Below are 22050 nucleotides of genomic sequence, written 5' to 3'. Positions count from 1 at the left end.
ATCCACTCCTGCCAAAAAGGATCCCAAGCATTTTATTTTCAAGCTAAATTAAAAAACTTATTGAAATAATCACACATAACACTAAAACTGTATATGAAGTTTTCTTCAGTGTTCTAACAAAAAGGACTAATCTGATCAAGAAATTCAGTGGGAAGGTGGGAGGAAGGAAGAAAATATCCTTGCTAGCTATTCACAGAAAGGAGGAGCAATGAAGCAGAATTTTCTTCTTTGAAAAATTGTGTAAAAGGAGCTGGGAGAAGAAAGAATTAGGGATTAAAGTCAGAAGAAGCAGACCACGCTGAACAAGAATCCCCAGAGCAGTTTGCTTTCTTCCCCCATCAGGCTACTACAACCAATAAAAAGTTTTTGATATGATGGTTCCAGTCTTGTCAGGGAAAAAGAAGGGAAAGAATTAGATACCACAAGATAGTGATAAGTCAGAAGATTTCTGAACAGATTGAAGATTCCACTGTCATTAGATTTCAGTCACCTTTGGATTTGTATTCAAATCCACTTTTGACAGGACAAATATTTTCCCTAAAAGAACAATTAGAGATCATAACAATCTCCTAACAGAGCCAACTTCTCTCAAAGTTTTATTGTGAAGGAAAATTTTAAAGAATTATGTAACTGAGCAGCTAAACAAACCTAAGAAATGTCAGGAATGCCTTTCATATACTTAAGAAAGAGGCAAGATACTAAGCCAAAGATACAATACCCTAATATTATCTCAGCTTGTTAGAGCACTGAGCACCAAGGTTGTGGGCTTGATCCCTCTATGGGCCATTCATTTAGGAGTTGGACTTGATGATCCCTACTAAGTCCCTTTCAACTTAGAATATTCTGTAATGAAACTTAAGGCAACACAGACCTCCTCAAAGTAGGTGTCTGTGATTCCCTTTTACTCCTTTTCCACACCCACTCAAGGCCCTATCATCTCTTCTCACTTAAGAAAGGAGGTTCTTGTGGCACTCACTCCTCTTGGCTTCTCTTTCAGGTACTATCTTTAGTACACGGCCCAAGGGAATAGAGAAAAAACGTGCTGTTGTACCAGGAAAGACATCAACTGCCCTGTGGCATTACTGCAGGTAGCAAATTTGGTGTTGAGGCCATAGAATGGCTGACAAGTAAAAACTAGAAACTTTTATAGTGATATCTCATAGAGGAATCCTGTTGAGAGACTTCATAATTCTGGGAATATATAATGGATCTATTCATTAGTAGTTATTAAGTGATAGCTGTAGCTAGTACAAAAAGAAAATACTATCTGCAGTGAAAAAAAAAAAAGCAAATATAGACTGTGAGTTTCACTTAATGTGGGCTATAAATGCTGAGCACCAAATTTTGATCTCTTGCTGGGACTGATAAAAATCTTTCCCATTTAAACACTGCTGCTAGAGAAGTCTCCAAAAAAATCAGAACAAACCACAAGTTGTGCAATGCTGTGAGGTTCCCAGTTTTGAAAACTGTCTCAACTGCACACATCTATAATGAAATTTAATGAGGTATTTTGCTTTTTGCCACAAAATAAGTATCTGAAGATCTATTAGCAATTCTACAAAGGAAGTCACATTTAATTATACACCTCATTCATTTACTAAAAAAAGGTTTTAGTTTTTTTAAAGATAAAATGGACATATTATAAGCACAAGAAATGGTACCTAATGGACAGTACTTGTTTGGGGAATGAGAAATACCTCTCAAATCACCATGATACTGGTGTAGTATGAACAATGTTTTCTCAGTCCAAATGGTATATTCTGAATTTATTTTTACATAGGGTTAATGAATTTTCTGCAAGGCAGGAGTAATGTACAATAGTTCTTTAAAGAATTTCAATCTTTCATCATTGTAAAATTAAAACTGACAATAACTAAATATCACTTTTCCTTCTGAGTGCATTTCTATACCACTCAAAACCACAGTAATGCTGGCTACCAATACATCAACTGCTAAAACCACCATATTTTTCAAGGAAAGGTCTTACTACATTGCTCTTTCTTACCTTTTATGTGCTTCTGTCAGTGACTTCTCTTCATTCTCTTGGTCTATTTTGGCTGTAAAAATAGAATCAAATAATTAGCAACAAGGTGAAAGGTAGAGATGCTTCAGGATAATTTTAAATTTACATACGTCATGTGTAAAATACATAGAAACCACCTGCGGATATACTCATGTAGATCAATTCTGAGAAAAAAACAACAACCAACCAAGCCTCCCATTCAACAGCCAACTACACAAACAAAACTACACAAATTTTGATAAACCTATTAAAAAGAAATCCAAAACCACCACCGCAAAATAAAACCAATCCAAAACTCAAAGCCTTGAAAATGAAAAAAAAAAAAATCTTCCAGTAATCTAAACAACAACCAAGTCATGAAATTGACTTAAAACCAGATCTTAAACAATGATTCCAAAACCACAAATAATACGGGAACTTGTCTACCAAGAGGAGGAAAAGTGGAGCAAAGAGCAGGAAGGATTCAGCCTTGCAGCTTCTGTACAAGTTGTGTGGCAATTAAAAGTGAAAATTCTTCCCTCTCCCTGTACACACATCCATTAGTGAAGTACTAGAGCTGTAGCAGGCCCGTACTAAAACATGACCAGTTTTATATGAAGGATATTAGCATTTGGTGATCATGTGAAGGAAATTACAATAGGAAACTGTCCTTCCCACACAATGGTAAAAAATTCTCTATTTTTTTGCCCACATTTCACTTAATTTAGATGACTGAAAGAACACTTAAGAAAAAATCTACAAGAACCTGCACGTTAACTTTGGCAGCACTGATGTGCAAAGCAATTGTCCATCTGCTCTGAGCATGAGCTTAGGTGAAATTTATACTTCTGCAGTCATTCAGGTAATACAACTTAAATCTCATTTAAAGTCTGCATGCTTAAAAAGAAAGCTCTTTTAATTTGGTACTTGATTCTTTGTTAAGTCTGCTAGACTCCTGGACTGTTAACTTGCAAGGAGAATTACAGGATTCCCAAGAGTCAGAAAGTTTTGAAACATGAAAAGGCTCTGAGCTGTCCTGGTAACAAATGTCAGTGCTATAAAATTCATATAGAAATCTTAGAAAGAAGAAATCTTTCAGCTATTTTTTATTCCACTTTCCAGACATTGCTCTACAATACTAACTCTTTAAAATTATTTTTCTTCATCATAGATACACTGCCTTTGAAAAATTTCATATTTGTTGAAAAAAACCAAAGCAATGGCATAATTAAGACATAAAGACAATCACTGTTTTTCAGTTGAAATGTTTCGATCAACAACAATTTACATGCATCCTCTCAAATAGGCATGTGAAAACTGTAGCAAGGATACACAAATGGAATTGCTTTATATTTTCCTCAGTCACAACAATGATCAGAGCTTTGTCTAGTGCTGCAAATGCTTTTTATTAGTAGCAATGCAGTCTTCTGAGCAGTAGCACTGCTGACTAGTGCCCAGATATTTGCACTGGGAAACATTGTATTAAGTAATCATTACTTGAAGACATGGACTCCACCATTATTATCCTGTAAGTGAAAAAAAAAAAATCCCAGCAAACCACAGAAAATTTGAGGGAGAGATGGGTAAATGTTCTCAAGGAAAATGAAGAGCACATGAATCCTGAATGATTACAGGTTTCAATACCAACTTGAATCTTGGCCCAGATTCTTCAGAAGGTTCGTGAGGGCTCACAGCCCTTCTGATTGAAGTTGAGCACAGTGCTGAGTGAATTTGGGCTGACTTAGAGTTTTTCTTGAAAGCCTTGCATTGCTTTGGATAAGAAACCAGGTGAAGTGTGGCAGCTTTTACAGAGGTTCATCAATACATTTTTTTTTTCCATACTTCAATCCTGAAAATCAAAGTATGACCAGTAAAAACAAGTAGTTCAAAAGAGAAGCTGCACACAAACTCTCTGGATGAAACGAGACCAAATACCTCATGCCGCACTAACACAATCACTATCTGTGGATATAGCTCTTAAAATAAATAAGTCTATTACTGAAAAATGCAATTTGGACTTCTTTCACCTAAACAATTTTAGAAATAGAGGCTACCATATCCCATCCTACAACAGTCTTGTATATTGTTGCATATGTCGTATTTTTAGGATATAAATATTTTTAACATTTCCAAGACTGATGGGATGGGATATCATTAGAGTTTCCTTGTTTCAGGTTCTTTCTTCTTTATTTCAAATGTTCTGCACAGGTTTACAATCAGTTATTTACCCATCAGTGATGGAGCAAATATTCCACAATTTATTTTTGAAAGAGTCTAAGAATATTATCCTAAGCTTATCAAAGCACATCCCCATTTGGACACAAGTTTCCTTTAAATTAAAACAGACAGTTATTGTGGTCCAGAGAAAAAGAAAAGAAAACAAAGCAAAACAAAACCAAGTTATTTTTGGTACCTATACTTTCAATTAATTAACAGAGAATTGGTATTACCCAATGAAAAGAAACTGCAGAAACCCTGAATGGCAGAGATGCATGTAATAATTTTTTCTGAAGAATTTCCTTGTAGTTCACTCCAAATATGATGATAATTTTAAACCTTCCTCATTTTACCAAAAAAGATATTACACAGGTAAAAATCAAATTTGCAACCATTTGCATTATCATTTTTCTAGACAGAAAAAGTGAAACATATTATGAAAACAATTCTTCTTCCACAAGTCAACAGGTGGCACCAGTGAAGGAGAAAATATGGTATATGCACTCAGATGTGTCCCTGTCCAAAGAAAATAATCAGATGACTGCTTTTGCACTAGACACAGTAAACATCCAAAAGCTGTGGAAAATGGTTATTTGAAGGCATGGAATGCAATTTAATAGGTAAGGAAAGAAAACCTCCTGTTATCAAAACAACAGAATTTTTACTATCACCTGGTTACAATGGAATAAAAGTATTAGATGTTAAAGCAGCTGGAAATTGTTATAACTTGTAGAATGGGAATATTATCACCTGATATTAGTGGTTATATGTACTTTGCTCACTAATAATCACCCCATTGGTAAGCTACTTCCAATTATGTTTTCCTCTTTGTGTAGGGGAAGGAAAAAATTTATTTATGGTGGATCCAATTGAAATTCCCCAGAATGCATCATACTTCATCATTTCACTCAATATTATGCATCTTTATTGTCACTTCCTCCTCCAAACCAGTTCATCACAAGTGTAAAAAGAGTGCATGAACGGCACTGGTTTGGCTCCTTCATTCTTGGCATATATCCATTAAGTGCCAAATGCCAGCTAAAAGTTGCCCACTTTGTAGGAACATTCAGGTGAGAAAAGTGCACTTCCCTGTTACAAAGAATTTAGTATCTATACCCAGTCCACAGTGATCATGACATAGTGATCATCAACGGCCAGCACAGAAAAATCAGATAAATCCTAGGATACCACGGCAGCTGACCGTATCTGAGCACTCTCTTCTGCTTCTACAATTACTCTCTATCTTCTACAAATAGGATTATTTCAAAAATATTATTTGATTTTCTTTGAAAAAATTAAAGAAATCTTGTAGTCATGCAGTGTCCATATCTGCTTTAACATATATTTCCAATCCATCAGCTAATATAGCAATGACTGCTTGCAGGTTTTCTGATAGATGTAGAAATTTCTGCTTTTGGGTTAGTTTTCTTCCTAAATATTATATTGGCTCATCATCTTTTCTAACACTCCCAGCTAAGAACTTGATTCTTGACACTAATTGCTGAAGTACATCCAAAGAAACTGTTCCAAATCTATTAAAGACTATATAATAGCAGGAAATACTAACCCCTCTATTTTGTGTAATACATTGGTAAGCAAAAGTAGCAGATTTAAATGCTGGCCTTCACACACTGTATAAATTTGTAGGCCTTTTCAAGCAGCTTTCATAATCCTGAAGGCATACATATTCTGAAAAATCTACAAGAAATAAAATAGTTGAAAAATAACCTTAGGTCTAATTGCAAAACATGGCCATCTCAAAACTCACAGCATTTCAGAGTCAAAGTGACCTCTAACAGAGTGAAGTGACCTTATCAAGGGTTTACAGCATGCACTGATTTAGTTATATTTTCCCTTTTTAGTTTGAAAGCATCTTTAATGCCTTCTTGTTGGATGACATTCCACTGTTTGCCTGCTTTTTCCATTAAGATACCTTCAGATTATTTAAAGTTGGTCTCCTTTTAGAGAAAGGTCTATACTTCCTAAACACTTTATGTATTTGGTCAAAATTCAAGTACATTCCTTCCTCCCTACGTCATTGCTTACCAAGTGTGAGGACTGTACTATATCCAAGGCTCTTATATAAATTCTTTTAACTACAGGACATATGTATCTCTTCAAAAATTACTTGCATCAGATGTCCTAATTTCTATTCTATCACTTCTTTTTTTTTTTTTTTAATTTGCTTAAATTTACTGCTTGGTGTTTTATAATTGGGGCATAAAACTTGATTTCATGCAGTTCAAAATGAGCTTTCAAACAAGACCTCACAAATGAAGTCTAATTAACTGTATTATCAAATCTTATGTCCTTATCAGCACATACCCACATTCCAGAATGATACATGCCATTGTTTCATATGTTTGCTCTTCCAAATCTTTTTTTTATTAGAGTCCTGTAAATGTTACATATAAACATCTACAAAGGCACACATATGTATAACTGCACTAAAGTGACCTATGCATTTATGAAAATCTGAGGTATCTCACCAAACTGACTGTGAGAAATAGACAAAGGCATTTTAGAAAATGCTGGTCTTCAGAAGAATTGTAAAATTCACTTTTCTAAAAAAACCACTTTGTTTTCAAGAGGCCTAGAAAATGAAATTAAATTAAAAGGGGCTCAAAGGCAAGGATACAAACCATTGATTGACCACAAATCGTCCTCTCTGACCTCAGTGGATCATTTTGGATGTTATGCTAAGTTCTCTGCAGAAATCAAGCCACACTGTGGATGGAGACAACTTCCAAGTATCCTCTAATTTTCGGTCCAAAACACTTTCTCTGCTAGTCTCCTCCAAATATAACCACTATACCTTGTGAACTAAATCTGACTTTTAAAAGAGCTAATAAAAGGAATATATCTATTTTCTATATGTACAGACCATTTTTTGTGTGGACAGATACTGTAAATAACATCTGTTGTCGCTATTATTAGTTGTTGCAATTTCTTGTTTGAAATTGTGATATTTCACTATATCATCTCTTTCACAGGATCAAAAATTCTGAAAAGAAACATTTGACTTATAACTAAGTCAACTGGAAACTCAAGACACACAAAAACTGTTTTAGACTAGGATTACTGTGCTCCAGTGTTATATATGTATTATTAAAAAGCAGGAATATTTATAGAAATCCTTTTTACTGAAAAAGAAAAAATAAATAAAAGAGAAAGCAATCACTAATATTCGTACAAACCCTTGTTGGAGATCTACCAGGATCTTTAAAGAGGACATATTTGCTTCTGCACTGGTGATGGGTGAATAGTATCTGAGGCTTTGAAAATATACAAATATCTCCACTGGCACAGGCACAATTTCAAAACAGTCCCAACAAAACTAAACTAAGAACAAAATTGAGAGAAAATTCCTTTTTTTTATAAAAAGTACATGGAACCTCAGGCAGTTCACCTGTCACTTCTGACCCAGCTTCATTAAGGCCTGAGGAGCTGAGGTGCCTGACAGAGGCCATGAGAATACCTTCTGTAGGTATCTCAAGCATGTGACCAGGACAGAAGGAAAATGGTTATAGAGAAAATTCTGGGTGAACTACCAGCACAAGAAAGAGTGTCATTACTCTGTCATTATCAGGGTCTAAGGTCCAAGTTTAGAAGAGCTCTGTCAGTGCTTCTGAGAAAATTCCCCTATTCTCCTTGGTAGTACATATACTTTTAAACACCCTCAGAAAACACCAAAATAACACTTAATTTTCTTTGTTTTGGCAGTAAGCATGGTATTCAAAACTGTTTTGAAAAACCTTGAAACACCAAAGCAGAATAGCAAATACACCAGAATCAATAGAAAGCTCTTGAGAGAAGTTTCTTCCCGTCCCCCTCTACCCCTACTCTTTTTTTGACTTTTGAATATGTTTTTGACTCAATTTTTGGATTTTGTTGATGTTTGTTCTCTTGGCATGTTTTATTTAGTGTGGTTGGGGCATGAGCAGCACTAGGAAGAACTAAGCCATTTTGGATGGACATTATCAAAAAGGAAGTGGGTTTTGGAGAAGACTAAAAAGTTAGACAATCATTAATTTTTAAATAATGACAGAGGTTTGTATTTAGTGGCTTTGTGAAAAAAAAAAGCATAAAAATTCAAGCTGAGAATGGAATATGAAGTATGGAGGGGATTTGATGAGAAAAATAGACTCAAAGCTAGCAACTAAAAAGAACTATCCACGTTCTCTATGTATAAATGAACTAGATAAGCATAGTCACACAACAAGCTGACCTGTTGGTGCCTATTCAGAAAATATTCCAAGTAGATCTTGTAAGTCTACTCAAGCTGCCTTCAAACACCCTGACAGAGCTTTTGTTCCACCAGAATTTTTTGTTGTTGGTTTGTGGCATGATCTTGACCCAGTGATTACTGTCTGTAGTCACCGTCTGGCCCCAATCCCTGCTGCAATTTAAGCTATTTCTGCTGAACCCGTTCCAAAGGGCTATGAGTAAGGAGATGCACGAAACTGCCATCCCTTCTGATCCTCCCGATCTCTCTTAAGGGAATATCACATCTTCTCAGGTAATTGAATACAGGAATGCATCTGAGTAGTCTCAGATGGAAGGCAACAAGAATCCTTTCATCTGCTTGTCTATGTCCTAAATCTTGTTGCTTTTTTCCTCTCTTTTTATTTAAAGTGTTAACTAGTATTTGTTTATAATTAGCTATGAATGTGCTTTCCAGTAACTTTCAAGTGGAGCCAGTTTTTTTTTTTTTTTCAACAGATACAAAGCCTTTTCAATGACTCATTAGAGCTGTGCTGCTATAGTTTTGAGACTTTCTATTTACACCAAAAAAAGATCCAAGTACATTTGGATGGCTGATTATCGGGTAAATTCAAGCTAAGAAAGGTATACAAGAGAATAAAACAGGATTTCTTCTGGGAATCTTATCAAGAGTCTTGCATCCTTCTATACTTCCTATGACAAATTCATAGAAGGTTGCAAGCATGAAGAATACCTGTTCTCCCTCCCCCATTTTATGAGATTTTTATGCACACAGGTAAGAGAACCATTAAATAGGACATTTAAATTTAAACATTCAGACCCCAGTTTCTTGAATATAACTTGGGATAGAGCATCCAATATGCTGAATATTTTTCTAATGGTGTTATTATTTTTTGTAAACCTATGATCAGATAAATACATAAATATTTATATTGATTTCAGCCAATTATGCTTCCTTATAATATTATACCCTCACACAACAGGAATACAAATTATGTGCTAGCTCCATAGATTGTGAACAAGATTTATAGAAACACAACTTAAAACTTCATTAAATATGCAAAGGCAGAATCTTGAACTTCCTTAAAAGCTAAAAAAAAAATTAAACTTAATAGTCTATAAAAGGAGCTTTACTTTTGATTCAGAATTCATCAGCAAATGGTCCAATCACATTGCCAAAGTTGCAGAAGGCTGAGAGAATGAAGAAGGAGAAGACTGAGTTTGAGGCTAACGAAGGAACCTGAAGGTACACAAATTCATGGGACCTGATGAGATTCATCCATGTCAGAAGTAGTGGCTAAGCCACTATCGATCATAAATGAGAAATTGTGGCTGTCTGGTGAAGTTTCCAGTGACTGGAAAAGTGAAAACACAACCCTCAATTTTAAAAAGAGAAATAAGGAAGATCTGGAGAATTACAGCCCATTCAATCTTAAGTCAGTGATGGACAAAGTCATGGAGCAGATTATCCCAAAAACTCTGCTAAGGCAAATGGAAAATAAGGAAGTTTTTGGTGACAGCCAGTACAGCTTCATTAAAGTGCAAAGACTGCCTGACAAATTTGGTGGCTTTCTATGATAGGGTTCCAGTGCTGGGTAAGGGAAGAGTACGGATGTCATCTGCCTGGAATCATACAAAGCATTCGACACTGTCCCACATGACATCGTTGTCTCTAAACTGAAGAGACATAGGCTTGACAGATGGGACATTGGGTGGATAAAAAACTGGCTGATGTTCATACTCAGAGACTTGTGGTTATCAGCTCAATGTCCAAGTAGAAAGCAGTGACAAGTGGAACGACTCAGAGATTGGTTTTGGGACTTTTAACAGCACTTTTTCACAGCTTTGTCGGCAACATGGACAGTGGGATTGAGGGCACACTGGGCAAGTCTGCCAATGACACCATGTTGTGTGGTGCAGTCAATGCCACGAAAACTTTGTGGTGTTAGGAAGGGATGCCATCCAGAGGGACCATGCAGGCTTGAGAGGTGGGCCTGTGTCAACCTCACAAAATTCAAGGCCAAGTGCAAGGTCCTGCACCTCAGTCAGATCAATCCTAAATACAAATATAGGTTAGGCAGAGAATGGTTTGAGAACAGACAAGAGAAGTAAGAGCTGGGGATGGTGGTTGATGAGAAGCTCTCCATGACTGGGCAATACACACTCACAGCCCCAAAAGCCAACCATGTTGAGGCTGCATCAAAAGCAGTGTGGCCAGCAGGCAAAGGGAGGTGATCCTCTCCCTCTACTCTGCTCTTGGGAGAGCCCACTTGGGGTGCTACGTCCAACTTGGGGGTCCCCAGCCTAAGCAGCAACCTTTTGGAGGAAGAAGACAAAGTGATAAAAAGGCTGGATCACCTCTCCTATGAAGACAAGAGAAAAGAAGGCTTTGGGACTGCCTTCCAGAACCTAAAGGGGGCTTACAAGAGAGCTGGCAAGGAACTTTTACAGGGACATTTAGCAACAGCACAAGGGGAAATGGTTTCAACCTGAAAGAAGGTACATTTACATTAGATACAAGGAATAAATTCTTCACTGTGAGGGCAGTGAGACATCTAAACAGGTTGCCCATAGAGTTTGTGGATGCCCCATCCCTGGAAGGGTTCAGGGCTGGGTTGGATGGGGCTCTGCACAACCTGGTCTAGTAGAAGATATCCCTGTTCATGGTAGGGGGTTGGAACTATATGATTTTTAAGGTCCCCTCCAATCCAAACCATTCTATAATTTGTCAGCCTTTGAAAGATGACATCTCCTGTCAGCTGAATTCAGAGAAAATTGGGACCTAAATCCAACATAAAAAACATAAAAACACCCTGAAACATAACAACAATCAAAAAACCCCAGCAAATCACATCATCATGCTTAGTTATGTATTTTTAGCAGCTTCTCACTGTAATGTTGTCATGTCACATTCACAGAAGTAAAACACACTGTATTTTGTGTGCAGCTTTGAGCTCCTCACTCAATGTTCTCTGCTACTGATCTTAAATCCTATGCTGCTTTAAAGTCTCAGTCAGGTCAGGACCAGGCAGGAAACAGATGTGAAGTTACACAGCATACCTATGACTAAATATATGTCTTCAGGCACAGTAAAGATCCAGCAAGAGAACTGTTGATCTGTGAGTCTTCACAGTGCTGAAGAACATATGCCATTGTGATTAGGGCTCATGAAGGACGTAAGTGCTCTTAAGCTTTAATGCCTCTTAATTTTCATCCTCCATCCCAGGAACTATGTAATTAAAAAAAAAATCTTATTTGATTATATTTTTACTGGAGAAGAGATTTAAAATGTGAATTTTCAGCCCTCCCCAGTTATCCACAAAGTTTTTTGTAACTTTTTTTCAGAAGGCATTTTTTTCATAGTCTTTTGAGTTGGATTACTTGTATTTTGCTATTGTGATACTCATACATTGATCTGTTCTTGTGTGATGACAAAATACCTTTTTTAACTCTACCACACCTGTGCTGTCTGAAAGGACTGTGATGCCTACAAAAATGATTATAAGAGATCCTGCGCCAAAGGCATAAAACAGCTGACAACCCCAGTCTAAAAGTTTGGTCTTTCATGGACTTTGAAGCAAGGAAAGGCTAATTCAGTGAAGCCTGTCTAGTGTTGCAAATGCAACACCATCTGAATTAGGATTATTATGTAAAAATGCACACCAAAGGAAGTGCTGACATCTGAAGCAGGAACAAGTTTATGTCATGCTGACGTTAAACTATTTATCAGCATTAAGATGTCAGTGTGAGATTACAAGAATACTTTCAGGACAAAAAGAACAAGTTTTAAAAGCTCCTTCAATAATTCAACAAAAAGAATATTAGCAGAAAAATGCAAACATTTATAAAATTAAACTGCTTAAGTTGAATTCCTGCATCTTACATTCTAATGAGTTTATCTTGCTTGCTCTTCATATTCCTCCAACATGTTATTCTCAAAAGAAAAAAAAATTTTTTGAGATATTACTAATGAGGATATTTTGGTCATCATAATAATATTTAAAGTGAGTGTCTCCATGTAAATTACTAATATCTAACCTCTTATTGTTCCGTGCAATTTTTTAAAGAAAAACAAAACCACATCTATTCATATATCTTCCTAATCATGTTTCAGTCATATTTTCCTCAAATTATTTTTAGAAAAATTATGAACTACTGCTATTTTCTCCCTTGTACTTATCAAATTATAAAGACAATATTTAAAGAAAATGAAATTTTCAAAATCAATCAATCATCCTGGGTTAGAAAAGGCCAGAATTCAGATTACCATAGCAGCACTCATTTTGCAATCACCAACAGTATTTCTGGAGCCAGGAACTTAACCCAGACATCCAAGATTCAGACTGATGCTTTAGTCTCATTCACAATCCATCATTTGATGATGCACAGCCTTTTGCTACTTGACCTAAGAGAACAAGTCATGACCAACTATCTGGTTCAGCTACAGCAATAAATAGAACTCACTGTGATTTATACACTCCTTTACTAACAGTTTGGAAACTGGGCTCCTGAATGCTCTTCCAGGCAAAAGAAGGAGATAGTTACAGACAGTTCAACCAACAGAACAATTTGAGCATTTTTATTCTGTAAGATCATGAGGATGTGACTAGAATTAAGGTCTGGAGAAGAGTCTATATTCTTGGGTCCAGCAGAACAAAACCTGGTGCTCCTATTTGTGAATGCCACATATACTCACTCCCAACAGCAGAACTGCAGTTTTGCAAATTAGGACTAGAAGGAACCAAAGACTGAATGGTTACCCTGTGGTCCAAAACTTAAAAGCACACTGGAACAATTCTTATTGCTTTTAAATGAACTAGCCAAACATGAGAAATTGTTTTTTACTTCTGCAAACAATACTTGCACTTCTCCCATGGCATAATGTTTTTTCTAAAGGCTAAAACTAATTATATTGGCTTGGCTTCTTAATATGATGTAGGATGATTTGCTCAGATTTGAAGTCTGCAACATTTTCACAGTTTATACAATCTCAGTTGAAAAGCTGAGATTTCAACATACTGCATCTTCCTACTTCCCAAAAAAGACTTATTATTCTGAGAGAGTGATGATTGCTTCTTCCTGCTGTAAGTTTCCTGCTTTATCAAGCTGAGAAGACTGCACAGCCTAGACAGCACCTCAACAGCAGACACCCAGAGACTGCTTTTCACTGCAAAGCTAACCACAGTTAAAACCTGGGGACTATGAATCATTTGTGGTTCATGCACACACAATTCTTTCAGTTTGAGCTGGCTAACCTGTCCAGTAGGGACAAGGCTAAAGGATTGCTAACTGCTATTGAAATTCCTCTACAAACCACGTGATAATTAGTACCCTCAGCATTTCCCCACTGTGTCATGTCAGACTCATTTTCACTAGGAAAAGAAGTGATTTCTGAAACTTTCTAAACTGCTGGATGTGATCTCTCACGTATTTGCATCCCTATCTATTCACAGCTACATATGGAACAATGGAGACAAGATTCCCAAACAGTGCTTTGCTTTCAATCTCTCTCATTCAAATTGGGATAACTTGTGAGGAATAACTCAAAGACAGAAAATGTGACTATATATGTTATATTTGGAACATTCATATTTTAAATTCCTGCTCTTTGGTATGAATAAATTTTCATTGGAAAAGGGCAATTGTTTTACTAAATTTCACAGTTATGTATTACATATTGGAAACGCTTAGGTAAATGGTAGTAAAAATCTAAATAAGAAACAAAATAATTTTGAAAAATTTTGTATTTCCTGACTACTTCAATATCCTTTTTTGAAGCAGATTTTCCACTTTTTTTATTTCTCCCTTTTAAAACTGAATGGCTATGGAGAAGTTCAGAAAAAAAATTGACATTTGTAAGAACACGACAACCATATCATACATTTGATGACTGCAGCATGTGGACTCAAAAAGAGGACATTAAAAGAAAACAAGTAGGAAAAAATATGGAAGAAAACAACTTGGAAGAACAGAGAGAATTTTGTTGGAGGTTTTGAAGCTCACAGACCCTCCAAAATCCAGTGCATAGGGTAAATCATGCTTGCCAATATCCACTAAGCCAATGTAGAAAGGAGAGCACAGGTAATTTAACTTTCTGCTAAGTATATTGATCACTTTAAGAATGATCAAGATAAGTCCCTCAAGAAAGGACTGGCATCCTGTCACTAATTTGCATACTTTAAAGCACATGCTGGTTGTTTAGCTTACTGACTTGGATAGCAAGGCAAATACTGAATAGCCTTCATTATGCTTACCCACACCATTTCAATCTAAAAGTTTCATTATTCTGAACACATTCTTGCCTCTTTCCCTTCTTTAGCTTTCAAATGAAACCATCTTTACAATCAAGCTACTGATATAAAACCTTGTTCTGTCTCTGATGAATCCAACAAAAGTGTTAACATTAAAAAAACCTATTTTTTAATTAGTACATCACTAGCAACAATCAGCTAGACTAGTGGCAGTAACAAAGTCATCTAGCTGTGTGTGACAGTAACTATTCTTATAAAGCATAGCCTTTCTAACCCCTTGCCAAGGATATTTGATTTGGTATACAAGTCTCCTTGCCTATGGGAAAACCATTTTCCATTTTAGCCGTTTGCAACATGTATAAGTGAATATGCTGTAAGTAACTAGCTCCTTTGAACTTTTAGGTCCCATTATGCACACAAGTTATCTACTCTGAAAAGGCATCATATAAACACGCCAAATAATTCAACCTTATGAAAAATGCTTTTCATCTGAATTATAAGTTAAAACTTTTTCTGACTTTAGAGAAACTGGAACTTGAAAAGATAAAAACGTAAAGCTTGATTTTTCTTTGCCCAGAGCATATGTTATATAAACAAAAATCCCCAAAAGGTGCCAAGAATTGTCCCTCTGTTTTTCTAAATGATCACGTGTGCAGTCTAGCTGAAAAGACTCATCGATTATGTCTACACAAACAACAAAAGCCCCTAGAAAAAATATCTAGATCAAAAGCTTGTCAAACACAGAACAGGAAAGAGAAATCCTGCTTTAAACATGGCCTCTTTCAAGTCGGAATTCAATCCCATGAAGTAAAAACAAAGGATTTCATAATGAAAGGTATTTAAATTACTTTATTTTTGGAACTTAACCAGGGATTCTTTCTTGCTATATGTTAACCTTTGTCTTTCTTACATTAGGACAGAATTCTGCACAATAGGCCCTATGGTTTTAAAAAAATGCAGAAATTTTTTAGTCACACTTTACTGTGTCCACAATACACATTTCCAATTATTTTCATCAACCTGAGACAGTGATATTTTTACTGACATTATGGGTTTCTCCTTTTGTTAACCACCTAACAATAGACACTATTAATATGGGAATACAGCAAACCTCTTAATGGATGTGATGGATATTCCTTTTTCTTTTCTTTTTCCTCACTCTCCTAAAGTAATCACAAAGGAAATTGCACATCCTTGCAAAACCAGATCATTATATGGCATATGTAAAATTATATTCTGAAAAGTATAGCCATAAATCCTAAAATGAGCATAAATATAGATACTTTAAAAAATATGGCTTCTAAAAGGAAAAACAATTTTAAGAAATTTTACTTCTGCTAAAATAGAATAATATAATCATGGAATGGTTTGGGTTGGAAAGGACCTTAAAGATCACCTAGTTCCAGCCCCCCTGCCATAGTCAGGGACACCTTTCACTAGACCAGGTTGCTCAGAGCTCCATCCAACCTGGCCCTGAACACGTCCAGGGATAATCCCCATGTGTGATTTCCTAGTCTGTTAATAAGGTTAAAATGACATGATTTACAGTATGCCAACTGTGGTATCTTACAGACAAACTTGTGATTTGAATGTCCCCTATCTATACATAAAAACTATAATATAAACCTAATGCAAAACACTTGCTACATGTTCAATCACACCACTACTGAAATATTTTGTATGCCATATATACATAACCAGAATTCAGTTTTAAATTGGTTCATACCTACTAGTGCTGGAGACAACATCCTGTTTGCCAGGCTTGGCTAATAGACCCTTGTTAGAATACATCAGTTCAGATTTGATGATTAAAAATATTGGGCATGCTCAATTTATTCCATGCACTTGAGAGTCCTGTAGCATGGACCAGCACATGTGCAGCCTGGTTCAGTCCCCTCCAACCCAAACCATGATGTGATTCCATAGGTATTCCACTAATAACATTTGGATAGATAGTCATCTTGGATACTCTAACCAGGAAGACATACAAGCATATCTGAGACATACAAGACATACAAGGCCTCCCAAATACAAAGCACATTCAGTTCATGACTGTTTCTAGATCTGGTAGCTCTAGGTTAAGGAACTGATGAATCAGCACTAGAAACAGAATTTTCACATAATCCCTGCTCAGGAGAAAACAGGTCTCTGATTATAAGAGGAAATATCAAAGCAGAATGAACAGCAAAATGTTAAAATTATGCTGGTGCACTCATCCAGGTATTTTAACCCTGATGCATTGAATTCTGACTTGTATTAAACAGCAAATTAGAATCTGAATTAAAAAGCAGAGTAGAATTTCAAGAGATGCTCTGACATACATTAGTGAAAACCTAAAGTTATCCATATTTCCTATAATCTTGTTAAAGAAAGGGCTTGTTAAACCATAGTCTATTCATTTTAAAAGTGTTTTTCTACTAATACTCAGGATGCCAGTTGATCCTGGATATTTTTAATGCATTTTTTATTGCAGTGTTATTCATTACTCACATCCAAATATTTCATATGGATTTGCAGCATATCTGAAAAAACCTTTAACTACTTTTGTTATGCTTATTCCATGTTTTTGGCACATACAAAAGAATTATCTCATTGGAATGAACTTAATGAAACAAATCCAGCTTCAATAATTTTTCAAGGAACAAAGGCTGTAAATTTGTTTTCTACTGGAATGTTGAACTTAGAAGATCACACACTCAAGCCAATAGCATTTGTCTTTTCTGTCATGCAAAAGAGAGTGAGTCACCTACAGTACAGGAGAATAACTTTGCAAATCTGTTAGAACTGTGTGGCATCTGATCAAACTAATCCACGTCTTTCCATGATGCCAAAATAAACAGTTCCTTTCCCACAATGTATAAACATTGTTCCCATAACTTTCCTTTGAAATGTCATGAAAAGGTTAAGTGACGTTTCATTATTTACCTTGACTAATGAATTGCTCCATGTTGTCTTTGAAGGGCTGTAGGTGCTCTTCTAGTGATAGCTGATAAACTTTTGCTGCTTCTGTCTCACATGCTGAAATTGGAGTAACAGATTAGTTTAGGATGACACATCATAGCATGGATCTGCATATCGTAAGAAAAGACACTTTAATTCATATCCAGGGAAACCACAGGAATATGTGCCTCAAACACACTACAAGTACAAACATTATGATAACAGAGTCAGGAACAGTCATGTTCCCAGTAAAACATTTTTATATGCAGATAATTTGTGGCCAGCATATGAGTTTAAATAAGTAGTAGCAAAAAATTAACAAAAGTATGCAACATTTTTGAGGGAGAAAGACAAATTTAAGGGGTAGGATTGTATGGGAACAAAATAAAAAACTCAGATTCCGGGCTATATTGATATTCCTGCCCCCAGGTTATAGTGCCTGAATTAAATAAGGTTCAGATGCAAAACCTGCACCAAACAGTAGGAATGACCTTAATTTAGGAAGTTGAGCCAGGTGAGGGTTTGATACTTGATAAAACCACAGGTGGTGAAGAGCTGTGCATTGTTCAAAAGTAAAAGAGCAAAAGGACTAAAGTGAAGGATTGTAAGAGTACTCATAGCTTGAACTCTCTGAGAGAACTTGAACAAGAACAGCTTGCTTCTTATTGGACTAAAAACCAAGACAGAGAATCTGGAGCCTAAAGCAGCCCTGACACAAAGATTATCTGTGGGTAAGGTGGTGCCATCACACTTCCACCAGCTATCCAAGATAATTTAATCTGGGTCAAGAGAAGACCCAAGACTATTATTTCAGATGAATGTTGAACTCCAATTTCCAGCATAAGGGAAATCTTTTTAGGCTATGATAAACTCCTATCATTCAACAGAAATGAATCCTGCCGGATTCTGTCTCAGAATTTCCAGTTCAAGTGCGCACATTCCAAAACATGCATTTCCTTGCTTATCTTCCAGGTTTTCTTTAGGAAAAAAGAATTATTACTATGTCTTTAAAGACAAAAAATTTGGTAAAGGTTTAAAAATATTTTGAGATAGCAGAAAGCACTAACCTAATATTTAAAATGCACATATACTGAAAAGAACATGGACTTAAATAACTAGTAACTCCACACAACTGGAGTAAAACCAGGTTGATAACAATTAAATTTTAATTATTATTTTTTTAAGCTTAGAGAGAAATAGAAATAATAACAGCAGACTTTTAGGGGAAAGAAAAACATGAATATGTTTACTTAGGTAATCTAGTTAGGAAGCAATATTAAAAAAAACCCACCCCCAATATAGTAATAAAATATATAAGTATTTGATGGGAAGCTTGTAGTTTTAAACAAAAATTAGTCAATACATGTGAAATAGGGGAGGGCATCCAAATGACCATGGATTTTCTTACAACATATGACAGAAGAAGAAATAGAGGACTTATGCACTATTCTGCAAATGAAGATGTTCTGATGGCAATATACAGAATTTGGATTATTCTTTTCTCTTATGCAGGAATAAGTGCCAGAGATGAAAGAGGTGATAGAACCCATCATAACATTTAATATCACCAAAATTCCATACCTTTTTCAAGAATATGGATTAAATATTTTTCAGAGCAATAAAGCATTATACTCTTGAATGGCTGCAGCTTAGCTGAACCCCTGATCTCTCAGACAGTGTAAGAAAAAGCATACTGTGAAGACTCCTACCCACCAAAAATACCCATTTCAACATAACATGTAATGGTGATTGTCAAAATGAGATGTCTCTTACTTAACCATTCAGCTACTGGAAGCTCTCCCATAGTTGATTTGTTTGTGCACTTGTGTGTGGTGTGGGAAAGGGTGTGCATTTAATGATAGCCTCGTTTGTCCCATTTTTGGTGGAGTAATTTTTGTTCTTTTCTGCTCACAACCCTCCCTCTGTTAAAAGACTAAAATCAATGATGTTCAGAAGAATAACAGTTCAGGTCCATTTTTTACCTTATTCTTGAACTGCAAACACTTTAAATAATTTAAAATCAAAAAAGAAAACACAGAGAAAACAACCCCTTTCTCTTACTGAAGAGAGAGAGAATATTTTCTGTTTTATCCAGACTTTAAAAAAATCCAGTCATTATTACCATATTAATAATTATTATTATGCTTAAAACAAACTATTCATCAGTTGCTTTCTTCAATAAAGAAATAAACGGGCCTGTAAGCTCTTCCTAAGTTTCCCAATTCTCCAGATCACCAAGACTGGAATTGAAGTCTCCCTGCACAGCCTGTTGGATCCAGCACTCATTTATTATTTTCTGTAATTTGTCACAAGAATATAAAGCCCCAATATTCATATGAGCCATCACTGTTCCTCATTGTAACTGAAGAACTTAGAGTGTTGATCTTGATGAAAGTAGTACAAAATAGCAGTTCCCAGTATTTCTTCTCAAATGAAGAAGTAAGATACTGAGTAAATGCCTGTGTCAGAAGGGTATTTAATAACTTCTACGCAATATGGAGAAAAAAACATGGGAAAAAAAAAAGTATGTGAGAACATAAACAGCCTTTTAAATTTAATATTTTTTATCCTCAGCTTCATGCTCAAACACATTTATCTCCAGGAAGCTGCTCAGCTAAACATTCAAAATATCAAAGGAATAGATTGGCAAAGGGAATCTGCTGTGATGACTGTAAAAGTTTTGTCTAAAGCAAAAGCTTGTCTGATTATTCTTAGCTGACTCAGAACCTGGTCTTATGTTCGCTCTTCTCACGTTTAGTTATTCTCTCATTTCAGCAGATCTGTATAGAACTGAAAAACCTAGGCAAAGTTCACATGTTTCTAAAACTTCATTTACTTCCAGCAGGTTTTAAATTTTCTTATATTGAAGGAATTGAAAGGTATTCAAGGCACCAACAAGAGAGACTCATATAGGCAGTCACAAAAGCCAAGCAATTGATAGCAACTGATGTCACAAGACTGAATTGTCCAAACAGGAATAAATAAACTTTTCGTTGCCTTAAAGCAAGGTGAAGGTTTCGGTATCCACTAGTCCCAAATGATGCACTTGAGACCTTCCAAAGATCTCAAATCCTAAACAGAAGTTGGCAAGTGCAGAGACACCTTTTCTCCAGCTCTCAAAATCAATTTTAACCTATAAGCAACATATAAACAATGGAAAGGACCTATAATATATCTAATTTCATCTCCTCACAAGATCATATGCTCCAGAGAACTGTATGCCATTTTTCACATAAGCAATCAAAACAGATTCTTGTGAGCAATTCAAACTGGTGGCTTTTTTGCCGATATATACATAGGTATCTCAAATGCTCCTGACCTGGAAATTGATGTGAGATTCTACTCTCAAAACCAGTTTAGAGATTTAAGCAAATTGCAATTTCAGCTGTATCCAGTGTCACAATAATTCATCTCATTCTCTATTTCTGTGGTAAAATGCAATTAATTGCAATTTTTCAAGCTATTGTGTTAGTTTGCTCAATCTATATTTTTGTTTTGTTTTTATTTCAGGTCAATTTACTAAAAACAAAGTTTCACAACAGCCAATACGGAAAAAGAAAGTGACAAAGCAATCTGTGCTTTGCACTAACATTGTCAGTAAGTGATTCTAGTAAGTGATGTAAGATGCTTCATTCCTGATAATGTTTCAGTATCAGAAAGAGTTATTTAACCTTTCTGAAAAGGAGAAGAACAATAGTTTTCACCATTCACAATATCTATCTGTATAATGCACATTTTCCAGCTGGTTTTGTTGGATGCTAAATTTTAGCCCCTAGAGCACAAATCTCTTCTAAATACTAAAGATTTCTACTTGAACAAAATGGGTGAGCAGGTGACCAGCTGCTCCTCAGGCTTACTGCATTTTGTTTTTGGCAAGGACAACAACGGGCAACAGGAGTTTTCTTTACAAACCCCCAAAATATAAAAATTAAATGAAAAATAAAAGCAAACAAACAAAAACCCGAAACCAAACAAAAAAACCCCAACCCATCAAAAAAAAAAAAAAGGCTAGAAAGCAGACTAACAAATTATCCTGGATGAGTAATTAACAGATCCATTAAGCTGTTTTTGTTAACTAATTCAGAAACTGCATACTTATCTATAGAAGTCTTCTAGAAGTCAGATGGGTTTTCAAGATAGTTTAAGATATTTGAGAGCACACCTTTAATTGAGACTTGCTAAACTATTTGTAGTAAAGTTTTGATGGAAGCTTTGAAACTATGTCCCTAATTTTCTAAGGTTCTGAGTACTCAGGCTTCCACAGGAGATGTGCCTGTGTCCTACTTGTCTGAAAACTATAGAACAACTTTATCACTACTTTCTCAACTTCCTCAGTTCTTTCTGGATTCCCTACAACGTCAACCTGTGACTTTAAAAGAAAGTTTAGACTTTATCTAAAGGAAACAATACTGGCCT

At 35.7% G+C, this 22050-nt stretch overlaps 1 protein-coding gene across 2 annotated transcripts in view; it reads right to left on the bottom strand.

Moving 5' to 3' along the window:
* Positions 1-22050, bottom strand: part of FMN2 (formin 2) — a 168829-nt gene that overhangs the window by 31812 nt on the left and 114967 nt on the right. For both annotated transcript variants that reach the window (XM_018917089.3, XM_018917091.3), the window contains 2 exons: positions 17620-17712; positions 2006-2057 (listed from right to left, as the gene is read on the bottom strand). In XM_018917089.3, coding sequence (XP_018772634.3) covers positions 2006-2057; positions 17620-17712 — 145 coding nt within the window. The remainder of the gene's footprint in view (positions 1-2005; positions 2058-17619; positions 17713-22050) is intronic.

Source organism: Serinus canaria, chromosome 3 (genome assembly GCF_022539315.1).
Source record: "Serinus canaria isolate serCan28SL12 chromosome 3, serCan2020, whole genome shotgun sequence".
Classification (NCBI taxonomy): domain Eukaryota; kingdom Metazoa; phylum Chordata; class Aves; order Passeriformes; family Fringillidae; genus Serinus; species Serinus canaria.
This window is presented reverse-complemented; position numbering and strand designations above follow the sequence as displayed.